This window comes from Strigops habroptila, chromosome 8 (genome assembly GCF_004027225.2).
Source record: "Strigops habroptila isolate Jane chromosome 8, bStrHab1.2.pri, whole genome shotgun sequence".
In the NCBI taxonomy this organism is placed as follows: domain Eukaryota; kingdom Metazoa; phylum Chordata; class Aves; order Psittaciformes; family Psittacidae; genus Strigops; species Strigops habroptila.
Genome location: NC_044284.2, coordinates 8,027,107 through 8,040,084, shown reverse-complemented (window position 1 = coordinate 8,040,084; position 12,978 = coordinate 8,027,107). Strand labels below are relative to the sequence as shown.

Here is a 12,978-nt window from a genome sequence, read left to right as displayed (position 1 = left end):
CTGTAGTAAATCCTAACAAGATTTGACAGCATCTTGGAAGCAGATAGAAATGAAAACCTCAAGCTGAATAAGCCACAGCTGATGAATAGAATCATAGAATGAATAAAGCTGTACCGTTAACCAGTATGTAAGCTTTGGCAAACAATCCAGTATTGCTTCATGTATTTCAAGTTTAAAATCAAGAGAGACCATTGGCTTACCTCATTTAATCTTGTCAGCAATAAAGACCACTGAACTTCACCACATTACCCTGATGTTGAGTCCAAGCTGCCTAAAGCATGCCTGCTAGGAAAGCACCTAGTGTTGTTCGATGGGCATCAGGGGGATGCATGATTCATAAACATTTTTAAAGCTGAGGAAGTTAATTTTACTAAGTATCAGTCAATTGTGCCCCAGTTTGAAGCTTTTTGAACAAATAGTTTGGTCACTTCCTTGGAAAGCTTTTAATAATATGTATTTCTCCTTTAAAAAACGTAACACTGACTATTACCTCCGAAAGCAACAGGATAAAAACCTTTATTGTTCCACCTTTGTCAGAGTTCATTTTCTATTGATATGTATTTTTGTAACTGTAATTTACATTAGAAACATCAGCTCCTTAGTAGCTTAATGTGGAGTGGCAGAAAACCAACTCAATCCCATGTCTTCAAGTAATATACCACTTGGGCACAAGGAATCTCTAGGATTGGAATCAGTCAGATCTTCCACCTCCTCCCTTTCTTGTGTTCTTTGTCCTCATTTCATGCCAAGCTTTCACCAGTGGTTCTCTGTTCTTCCATATGAGCTCATGGCCATAAGTCACGTACCACCTGAGAAAGAAAATACTAGTTAAAACTAATAGCAACTTTTCTCTGTACTTGAGAACAGGCTGATCACTAAAATCAGGCAGCTGAAATGCCTGTAGGCATTCTACTCTTAGAAAGTATAGGAGACAAGATAAACCACGGCAGTAAGAACGCCACTCTTGGAAAGTGGCAGTGATAGGTAAGCCACTTGTTCTCCTGACTCCTAATAATTAACTTTTGTGTTCTTGCTTGTCTCAGTCCTGAGAATAACTGGTTTTCATGCCTTTAATTTCATGCTCTCGTGATTTCTACTTAAGAGACTGTTAAAACAGTTTCTGTTGCTTGTGCTAATGTTTACTGACAACACAAGAATAAATTTTTCTCATGTAAATACAACTGCCCTATAATGAACAGCCACATTCCATTCAAAACATTTTCTTCTATAAACATCTTAATGAGGATTTAATCTATCCAAGTGTTCTAGCTTGATTTATATTCATAGAGAACTATATATCTTGACATATGAATAGCAACGTAAGTGATTAAGCAAGGGCGGTTATGGTGGAGAGGAGAGGTGGGAGGGGAAGCAACTGCATGGAAATAGGTTGAAAGTTCTCCCACAAGTCTAACTTCACACCTGAGTCCTGAATATCAATTTTCCATCAGCCAGTGCTGGGTAAACAAGCCATTCCTATAAATCTTGCATCCTTCCGAAGCAGACAATTGTCTGTGAGGCAACGTGTAGAAAATACTTTGGCTGTTTGACATATGTTCTAAATAGAGGCCCTGTTTTAGGATGAAGAAACCAAAATGATCACGGGGTAGAACATATCTTCCTCACCTTGTCAACTCAAGACAATTTTTACTGCAACTGCTATCCTATTTTAATATGTGAATCTGCAAATAAAGAACAAGCTAACATAGATATGTCATGGCACAAAGTAGTTACGGATCAGCAAGACTACATCAGATGCAGCTGTGATGCCAGAGAAGGGGAGAAAAAGAGACTGCAGCACAACTCAATAGCAAAGAAAGGCAAACCAGTTTGCAGACCAAACCAAAATGTGTTCTCCACCTGTTCTTTGCCTGGCCTAGTTAAATCTCAGGTAGGCTTTTAAAATGCCTACATAAATGTTTAAAAATGCTCTTAGCAATAAGTGTATAAATTGACACCACCACAATCAGACGGAAGGGAAAAACTCATTAGGTAATGTAGTTCAAACATGGAACAATGCAGAACTGTTTCCTACAAACTGGTTTCTAGTAGTTCTTCCCAATTTGGAAGGCTCCATACAAAGACAATGCAGCAACACTGAGAAATAGCAGTAGAGGCTGCTCAAAGGAATTTGGCCTGAGCTTATACTAGCTCTGTAGCTCTAAATTGGCAATTAAAGGAAAAAGATTTGGACAAAGAAATTTTTTTAGCTGTTTAATTCTAAAGTTATTTTAATTTGTCCATGCTGTGTTCTGTGAGAATCTTTTCTGCCTTGTGACTCTCTTCAATGTGCAGGGGAGAGCAGGACAGAGGCAACCAGCCCAGGTTACAGTGACAGGACAATGGGACATCTAATCTATCACTCTAAGGCAGTTCAGCTCAATTCTTTCAGTTCTAAGCATTGACTGACTGTTTTCTACACTATTTTATAGCACTGAAGGATAACAGTGAGTCTTCAGTGCTACTTAAGACTCTCTTCCAAAGAAGAGAAATAAGAGGAAGTAAAGAGGAAAAACTTAGGGTGAATATAAATATGAAACAAACAGTAGTTAGTAAACAGACTTACATCCCAAAGAGGGCTCCCCCAAGATGTGCAGCATGGTCAAAAAGTCTCCAGCCTAGAGCAAGTCCTGCAGAGTCAAATGCAATTATGGCTTTCAATGCCTGGAAAGGAACAGAACATGGTATGGACACATCAGTCACAGTATAAAATGGCCATTGATAACAGTTTCCTGTTCTGGCACAGAGCAAAAATTTGGGATCAGAAAACATTCCATGAATTTTATATCGGAGCAATTGCTGTAAAAGAAACACTTCCCCTCACCCTGTCCAAACAAAACCTAAACCAAATTGTTTTAAAACAGACTCAGTCCTTAGCTGCACTATACTGTCAAAATACAGACATGAGCAGCTACAGAATAGTGCAGGGTAGGAATGTGTCCTTTTCAAATACTCAGTCTCTTCCAATCTTCACTTCTAAAGCTACACATACATTCCAAACTCAGGTCAGGAAAAAAAAAAAGTTACTTAGTTACTCGAAAGAGTGCACAGCATAAAAGACACCACAAAATACATAATAGCAACATTCTCATTCACTAATTCTGACATAGCTTAGATTTATATGCATCTGACCTCCCAAACAACCCTCCAGTAGATGGCACATATGGGGTAGCATCCCTGTCATCTTGTCTAAATTGGTCATCACACTCTCCTAAATGACAAATCTCTTGGAAGGTAGAAAATGAGGATGATACTGAACAACTCCATGGCTGGAAAGAGCATAAGCAATGGTGCACCATCCTCGGGAGACACAAACCACCATAACTATAATTATGCAAGATTTTACTAAGTGCCTCATTCCAAAAAGACCAACAGATTTAATGTCAGGATGAAATGCTACTTTAAGTAGGATTTCTTTCCTTAAGTGTATGTCTTAGAATAGCAGCTCTATTGCTACATTGGCTTGTTTGCTTTAAAAACCAATTACAGCAGCCTAAGTATCTAAACCTAGTACATAAGGTTTAGAAACGTGATTATATAGTAGGGCTAAAATCATTCCAACATTTATACTGCAGCAGCCAATGCTGCTCTTGTTTTACTGTTGCAATAAGTACCTCCTTATGGCAATGCTCTCTGTGACTCTGCCATTATTTCTATCCTGGTCATCTTTTTTAGGAGAGATACAATTAAAGGGTAGCAGCAAAAAACCCAGGTCCACTCAAGCTGACATGCAAGAAAACCAGGAAGGCTGCATCTAAGACACTTGTTTAAATCTGTAAGCTTCACTTCCCAAAAACATTAAATTGCATGATCTTGAAACAACAAAGCTTAACTGCTTTAAGTAAAACAGTGAAACAGCTTTAAGCAGTGGACCAAAGATGATTAACTCATTAAAGCAGGTAAAGATACACATGAGAAGCTTTTCTTAAATGGGGCAGTGGATGTGCTTAAAAGAACTTAATGAAACAACAAGTCCTAGTATTATACGTGAAGAAAAGCCTCAACAGTGTACCAAACCATTCTAGGAAAAGAGTATCCAAACGAGCAGGCAGGAATTCCTCCAGGATTGGAATGTTTTTTCCCTTGAGAATTGAAATTCTGTTTTTCCCATCCTGATATATTTTTCTTCAAAGAGAGCATATCAGTATTAGATTAGCCTGTAACAATGGCTGCTATAAAAATATCACTCATCAGAAAGAACAGTATGTGTATGCATGCCGCCTCAGACAGGTGAATGCAAGTCCCTCCTCAATTCTTTCACCTCTTATTGTCAGATTTGAAACAGACCCATTGAGGATGGAATTTAGGGCAATTCTAAAGTCACTACACACTTGTGCAATGATTGTGCTAGGCTGCAACAATTCAGTCTCCAGGACTTCCATGACCTGTATTCTCTTTCAAAACAAATTTAACAGCTTAGAAACACAAATGAAGGACACATGTGCAGAGGAGATAGAAGAGGTATGGGGAAAATGTTTTAGAAGCAGGATTGCTTTAAAGTTCAAAGGCACTTACGCTTCCCGCTGTAAATGTGAACATTGGAAGAAATATGATGGCTAGTTTTGCTTCTGGCATCTTTGTACATACGGCTGCAAGGACAGTCATTATAGCTCCTGACTGCAAATACATTAAAATACAAGACAGTAAGCAGAGATGTTACATAAGAAAAAATTTACTGCATATGAACCCACTTTCCTTTTGGCTTTTATTTTCAAATGCAGCCCAATTTTTAAGATAACAAATTATGTTAATGTGCTTTTTTTCCCAGTAAACCCTAGAAATGTAACACATATTAATCAAACAGACATCTCGGATGAAGGGAATCATTCTGAAGCTTGTACCAAAACAAGGAAAATAACAGATGGAGAGGGACAAAAAGCTTTTGTCAATGAAATGAGCAATTCCCTGGTCTGTACTAAATTGACCGTGGGCTTTTTGTATCCATGAAATATCTCAATGGAAAGGCTGTGAATACAGTAAACTAATGCAATGTGTGACAATTTCAGTAAGTTCAGATCAGTAAGACTAATGGGACGTTAACTTGCTTCAGATATAGTTTGTTCATAAGATAAAGGGACAATACATAGCACTGCCAAAATTCTAACTTTGGGACAATTCAACACGTTTTTCATTCTAATTGAAAAATGAGAATATAACTGCTGGCTTTTATCAACATTATTTAGTCAGATAAGAAGCCTTTAAAACTTGGCAAATGGCAAGGTTCACCTCAAACTTATAGCAAGTTAATACTTGTAAAAAACAGGCAACCACAACACCTCCTCAGCCTGCCTCATTGCTGTGAGATTGTTGGCAGGAGTGCTGCCCTTTCTGCATGGCATGCCTGACAACTTCCACTAGTATCACATGCCAATTTTGACTGCCTGATTACACTGTCTCTATTTTCAATTAGAGAAGACTGATACACAATTAATGAAATAACATTTATGAAATAAGTTAATAAAACTGAACTACCTGCTCAGTGACAAGAGGTCCTGCTGTTAAGTACTCATTTACAAGCATTAAGTGGCATTAGTTCTGGGCTCCTGCTGCAACAGAGTTAACATATTTGAAGAATTGGCATGTTCTTGCACAGGAATCGCTGCCTGGTTACTTGTTTTTGGTAAACCTTTCTAGTTTCTATTATCCCAAATATAATCTTGGCTTTTAAGCAGGTTGAAAAATACAGTAGGCTTTGAAAATGGCTTTGGACACTGTATAAGGTCTCCCATATGCCGAGATACTTACGGCTCCAAGTGATGGTTCAAACCTTCCAGTGGCCATTTTAGCAACATAACTGACAAAAGTGGAGATAACTCCTAGAAAGGAAAAATTGCTATTGGAAACAATGCCAGCAATGCAGACAAGCATCACAAAGTACAAACTGTTATCCAAACATCTCCCTAAAGAAGCTGCTATAGGTGGTGTGGGATTTCTTCTTTGGTGGTGGTGGCTGTTGGTTTTGTTTTTTAAAACATCAATTAACTGTCATCTTTTCCCACTAAACTCTCATAAGTCTGTACTGAGCTATTTTATCTTGGTAGCTAAGGATGAATTAAAACCAACTACTTGTATTTTCATGATATTTTAAAGCTAAGTATCCTAAACCCATCAAAATTCTGTATGACAGCAAGTAAGTAGCGCAGTTAGTATAAAGCAATGTGTGGGATTGAACAATGGCTAACTGTCATACATCTATTACCATGCACACACTTTACTTGCATGAATACATATTTAAAGTGTTGTGAATATATATATATTTAACATTACCTGCAGAAAGATACACTGCAATGAACTGCTCACATCCCAGAAGAGAGACAATGCTGCTGGAAAAACTCCATAAAACATACATATTTGCTGCCATGTGGAATAGAGAAAAGTGACTAAATGTAGAGAGCAGCATGGGAGAACACAGGGCTCCTACAAGAGAAAAAACAATGCAAAAAGAAAGTCAGGGGTTTAATTTGCTTCAACTTACATGTCATACAGACTATCAAGACATACCACAGGCTAATAATGCTTAGAATTCTCAAATACAACCTATGTAATAAACCCAGAAATGTAAAATATTTCACATTCCACATACTACCTTTCGAAAGGGACAACATATACCCCAGAGATATGCAAGCTGTACAAACAGCTACTTTAGAAAGTCTTAATTACTGGGGAATGTTTCATATAAAATGTTTACCTTATGACACATCTCCTATGCTTCGGAAAGAAGAGATTTTGTGTATGTGTATACTGAAAGATTTTTAATGTATTATATGAGCACCTATATAAACTTATTTTGCTACAGAGATGGGCTCAAAGAAAAGCTACTTTTCTTTTGCAAACAAGCTACCAGCTCTCCTCCCTGAAACAGCAGCCTTGAAAGTGCAAAAAGTGCCAATTAGCAGGTTTGAAGGTCAACATTATTTAAAATAGGAGTGTTTGGAGTGACTGATGCTCAGATGTGGATACCAGCTTTTAGCTTTGGAATGTCTGTGGGGAATTGGCTGAGTTTCCACTTTTTCAGCAGAAATTAAGAGGACAGCAGAAATTACTCTCCTAACACACGTTTGTCTCATCCTTTTAATTCTGTTCTCTACCAACTAATTGTTCTGTGTTAAATACTAGTAACTTACTTTCCTTAACCTCTTCAAAACATTTCACACACAGTGAAAGCCAAGTTTGTGGGTTTGTTAGGTTTTTGTTATTATGTGACTCAAAGCACAGCTTTGAAACAAGGACTCTTTACATGACATACAAACTAACACTTGTCTATTGATGGAAGCGCACATGCATGTGACTGATGACTTCTGTCTGCATCCCACAGAATATTAAAGGGAGGGTGGTGATTACATTTGAGTCTGTTTTTTGAATGGCATCGCATAGTACAATTTATTTTGCTCCTTCCCAAAAGAGTGGCATGATTCGCATTCTGTTGTACAGCTTGATATCACTGGGAGAAGTGCTGTATCTGTATCTTATCTGCACTTTTACAAAGGCAGAAGCTGCATCCTACTAAATGCAGTAAAAGGCCAGAGAGCAGGCAACAGTTTTGACATTACGATATTTAGGAAAGCACCAGTGTTTTCTTTGTTGTTAAAAATCAGATCTATTACTTCTAACTTCTTTCCCCTCAAACCATGTCCTGTGTAGACAGAATGACGTGTTTGGGCATGACTGAGGTGGCTTATGGGTGATGGAACTACAAGTAAGCCATGCACCAGCTCAAGCTTCTGCAGTATGATCAGAGGTTCTATTACAGCACAGTGTAGAAAAGTTACCCAAATTACTATTCACTTACTGGAGGATGGATCTGAGGTGAAGTATGTAAACATAAACCGTCGCATGCCAGGCAGCCTCCATAAACAGAATACAAAGACATTTGCAGCTATAATACCTATTAAGAGGGGGGAAAAAAGTATAAAAGCAAATTATGAATGTAACACACTGTAATGCTGACTGTAAACAAGCATTCAAAAGTACACTTACAAGAAACATACTTTTCCTTTACTATTCCATTTAAAGCAGTATCTACTACTTACTTTATAAAGTTTAGAAAAGGCAAAGAAAAATGCTGAAAGCCACATTTATAAAGTGGAAGTCTTTCAGAAATATGACACTTAATTGGAACTGTTTAAACATACAGTGTAATGAACACAACAGTCCAGAAAATCTGTACTGAAGACATTCAGGCTACAGCTTCAAATGCAGAACCCATGAAACAAGGCAGTTTAAGAGGTCCCATTTCTTGCCTCTCTGGTGGCATTTGGACATAAGCAGCTAATCTGATGCACAGCAGGATGCGGATTTAACCGCACATGGAGAAGACTATGGGAACCATAGAAACACACAGTACACATCCTGCCCATTTTGGGGGGAGCTTTGTTTTGAGGGAATTGTAAAGATTCCCTCAAATCTTTAGATTTGTTTAGAGATCAAGCATAAAAAGTTGAGTTGGCATTGCTAAGGGAGATAGTTTTTTTTACTTCACAGATATTTATTGTGATCTTTATTTTAAGAAAGAATGTAAACTATTAGAAACATAATGATACAAATTTATTGTTTCTTGGTTGAAGTGCCTAGATAGAAAAGTACAGAAAAGTACAGAAATGATACCTGGATAGAAACACGGTTTCTATCCAAATGTTTAGGTATTTCAAATGTTTTGTAACTGCTAGAAACATTAAGGGGGAAAAATAATTGCGATTCCTTTACATAATGGTAGATGTCACAATTATATTTGAAGCTTGCAACAAACTGTAGGAACTGTGAAAAACTATGATATACAAATCCTAGAATCAAAATGTCAATAGATCTCTCTTTTCGATACTCTATCCTATTGCGTCACACTCTTACTAGAGGAAGTATCTTCCCTACATGCTAAACCAAGATGTTACAGAACTGCCAACTATTTCTGTACAGCAAACCAAATCTTTAATATTAAAGTAATCAAGGCTAAACATTTGAATGGGTTAGGGTCCACCAACTTGAATTTGTATTGCTTGTTAGATCACCTAGACGTTGAGGAACACTCTAGAGACTACAGAATGTGGTATCTTCACCAACCCTGCCCCAGTAAGTATTTGTATCTGTATCCTGGCTTGCATGTTGAAGAGCAATTCAAAGCATTACACAAAACTTGTGACAGCACTTACTAATTGAGTGGCCTGAGATTATTTTTGCCCAAATCATTCAGCACTTATGCAATCTATTCTTAGGCTGGGAGCCAACTTTTCAAAGAGTTAGTAAGTTGGTTGAATATTTTTTCTACAATGTTTCTGTAGAAAAGTCAATGACATAGAAATAGCATTTAACCTGCTAACATAAATTCAGTAAATACTTAAAGTAGAATATGTAACAGTGGATATGGCTCAGCTACTTTATTTGGCTTTGAATCAAGTTCTCATCAATTTCTCTCCACACGTTACATTTCCCTTGGGGACTTCAAGTGCTGTTAGGCTAACCAATCAAAACTACATCATAACCAAAGGAAAGCTCACAAGGTAATTCTTTGTTGTTTTACATGCATCATGCTGCAAACAAGAAGCAACTATTAAGGAATTGTATTTCCACATATCAGTGGAATATATACGTCTTTCCTTCTAAAAACATTTGCTGTTTTTCACAGTTCCTGAGAAAAATGTTCCTGGGAGAGAATGCTGGCTAATCCTCCACACCCTCTAACACAGATGCATCGGAATTCTTTTAATAGTTTGTGTGAAGGAAGCGTAGCAGAAATAGTGTATGTGCAGGTGTTTACACATGCTTTGTGCCTAACAACCTAAACATGGTGTGAAAGCCACCTATTTTAACATACTGTACCTGTTTGCCACATTTCTCTTCCTGCGAATGTCTAATACCTGTAAGCTAACACAAACCTGTCACAGTCCGCTGACCCTCAGTCAGGCTATTCCACCAGCTGTTAACCTGAAAAGGAACCATTGTACATCAATGCACTGTAAAGTATTTGCCATTTCAAAACCAGCCACTAAGGTTCTACCTTGCTAAGAACGGAAAGCATTTGTTTGAAATCTCTTAAGTAAATCTGTTTCAAACTTTTTTATTTCTGATTGGTTTAGCTTTTCAAGTTGGCATTTCCTTACTCAAGGAGAGTTATCTATGCTCCTTCTCATGAAATACCTTATCATAGCTGAAGAGTTTCTTCAAAAAGAATGAGGTTATATCCTTTTACGCAACTCCATGGGTTTACCTCTGCTTGTACTAAACAAGGATCTAGCCCATAATGCTTACTTCAGCAGATCAGCCAAAGTTAGCATAAACCCTGCCTCGACTAAGCCTCACCCTAATGCTGGCTAACATCACACCACCCACCTTTGAGAGATTCCACTTTTGTGCCAGGGTCACTTTTGCAGAGGTGGCTCACAAGATGTGGAATCCATTCCCCCTTGCGTCCAGCTCACCCAGCCCTCCTCCAAGTTTAAAACCCCTGAAAAAGTTTATTTTGAGCGCAGTCAGCCCACAGACAAGTTTCACCCCCCTTTCCCTTCCTCAGCTTTCAGAATCATTTTTGGACAAATATTGATAGCTCAATGACCCTCCAACCATACTGATGGGGACAATCTCATTAAAATTACCTGTAGGTTGGAGGCAGTGGGAAATAATGCTGTATGAAACAATTCACTCTTTGATATCAAAGTAATAATTTCATTGTATTTTTTGATTCTCCCACATAGGATAGAGATACCCTTATTTCCTATAAAGTTCTCCCATATAAAAACACTAAAACAAACATGATTTTTCTAAAATACTAGAAGTATATGTCCTCAGAAGCTGTTGGGAGACCCTGAACTTTTAGACGTAGAACTTACCAGTTGAAGATGGGGATTGGGAATTCAAGCCTATTAACAACAGGGCAGTTTTTAGTTTTTATTTACTTTTTATTTTGTTTTATTTTTATTATTTATTTTGCTTTATAGTTAATCACCACATCTTCCCCTTCAGGTTTTAAAGGAGAAAAGAAAAAGGTATAAAACCAAAATTTTTAATATTTTAGGTGGCAGTCATAGTCTCACCTGCAGTTGATACATATACACCGAGCAAGAAAGCATGCTGTGCTAGGACTGGCTAGGATATGAGTTCATTTTCTCTATAGCAGCTCAAACATGGTGCTGTTTTAGGTTTTTGACCAGACCAGTACTGGTAACACATTAATGTTCTCCCTTTTGCTGAAGAGTGCACAGCATCAAAACCTTTTCCATTTCTCATTCTGCCCCTGCAGTGAATAGATTGGGGATGTACAATAGGCTGGAAAGGGACACAACCAAGCAGATGACCCAAACTGATATTCCCTACTATATAATGTCATGCTCATCAATAAGAATACATGCATGTTTTGTTTAGTTTTAAATACAATTAAAAACTAAATGACTAGTGTTTTCAGGATGTCAAGTAAATTTATAACATGTCTTGCAGCACATATGATGTTCTTGCTGCCCAAACTCCAAAGTACTTGCATGTAAATGTCAGCTTTCATAAAGGAAAAAAAGCCCTCTAAACCCTCGTATTTGTGAAGCAAAGGCTGAAAATTTAATGCTCTGGCTTCTGAAATGCATTTATAAAGTATCTTATGCTTAAGGTTCAGAATTTAAGCTAGCTCTCTTTGGGAATTCATGTTCACTTTTAAGAATACTTAGACACAGAAAGAATAATACTTTTACATAGTGAAAAAGTAAAAGGTATACCTAGTTTAGATATATGAACTACTACTCCTGACCTCTCCTCCCCACATTTTAGAAGATGGTATTTTTCTCCAGTATACTTGTTGTAGTGGTACTGTGGGTTACAGTATTCTTGAACTGATTCTACCAGTTTTTCCTGTAAGGAAATGTATCTCCTGTAATTTGCCAGGAATCTATTATTTCTCCAAGTAACTTGTCCTGTTTGTCGCCATTTGTATGCGCTGTACAAACGGTGCTGCAGATGTCCCTACACCAGAGGGAAGATGCCAGCATGTTCTGTGCTGGGACCCACGCGTGTGCGGCCAGGCCAGGTACCTGCAGGTACCGCGTACCTGCTTCCTGAAGTCCCCCCGCTTCTGCGGCCGCATTTTATCCAACCAGTCTGCTCGGGCTTCCTCAAAATAGCTCTGGACCCGCGACTTGAGCGACTCATACTGCCAGATGGCGGCGGACCCGAAGGCAGAGCCTGTGAACTGGGCGACAGCGATAAAGTCTGAATGAACGCACCACCCCGTGGCTTCGCTCGAGGCTGTGCCCGCTCCTCGCAATGCCCGCACGTTAACGGGGAACGAAGGCACCGCGGACACACAGGGCACCCTGCCCAGCCCGCTCCCCGGACGCGGCACCCCCGCCCCGCAGGAGCTGCTTACCCCCACCGCGAACAGGAACGGCTTGACGAGGCGGCGCGCCGAGGGGCGGCCGGCGCGGGACGGCGGCGGCGGCGGCGGGCAGAGGCTGCGGCGGCGGGCGGCCGGGCCGGGCCTCGCCTCGGCGGCGGTGACGGCTGGGGGCTCCTCGGGCCGCGGCCTGGCCCGGCGGAAGCCCTGCCGCTGCTCCAGCAGCACCGTCAGCCTGCGGGGGAAAGACACGGACCGTCAGCACCGCCGTGACCGCCCGCCCCCTCCGCTCCCCGGCCCGGCCCGGCCCGGCCCGGCCCGGGGGTACCTCTGCGGCCGCGGGCCCCAGGCGCGGGCCCAGCACCGCCACGCCATGTTGGGTGCCTCCCCGCGCGCCAAGCTCTTCCGGGGCAGCCGGGCGCCATCTTGCGGGCGCTGCGGTGAGCGCCGGAGCCGCTCGGTCACCCCGGGCCGGGGGCGACCCGGGGCCGCTCTGTGCCGCGGGGACGTGCCCGGCAGCGCCGCGGCTGCTGCTGGCACACGGGCCGGGTGTGCCCACGTCCTGCCCTGGCCGCCATAGCGAAAGGGTCGCCGGGCTCTGCCCCGCCATAGCGGGAGTGGCGCTGCGGCCGCCATGATGAGTGTGGCGGCTCCTTCATTTCTTGGGTCCCCTT

The 12,978-nt window shown here is 40.5% G+C and overlaps 1 protein-coding gene across 1 annotated transcript; it reads right to left on the bottom strand.

Annotated features, from left to right (window-relative positions):
• Nucleotides 1-491: 491 nt before the first annotated feature.
• Nucleotides 492-12,702, bottom strand: PARL (presenilin associated rhomboid like). The gene is made up of 10 exons (XM_030494483.1): nucleotides 12,633-12,702; nucleotides 12,338-12,539; nucleotides 12,020-12,160; nucleotides 9,867-9,915; nucleotides 7,790-7,885; nucleotides 6,268-6,417; nucleotides 5,746-5,816; nucleotides 4,516-4,617; nucleotides 2,567-2,664; nucleotides 492-809 (listed from the first exon to the last, which is right to left on the bottom strand). Exons 1-10 carry the CDS (start codon nucleotides 12,677-12,679, stop codon nucleotides 692-694), a joined length of 1,074 nt encoding a protein of 357 aa, XP_030350343.1. The 5' UTR covers nucleotides 12,680-12,702; the 3' UTR covers nucleotides 492-691.
• Between the last annotated feature and the right edge of the window lie 276 nt (nucleotides 12,703-12,978).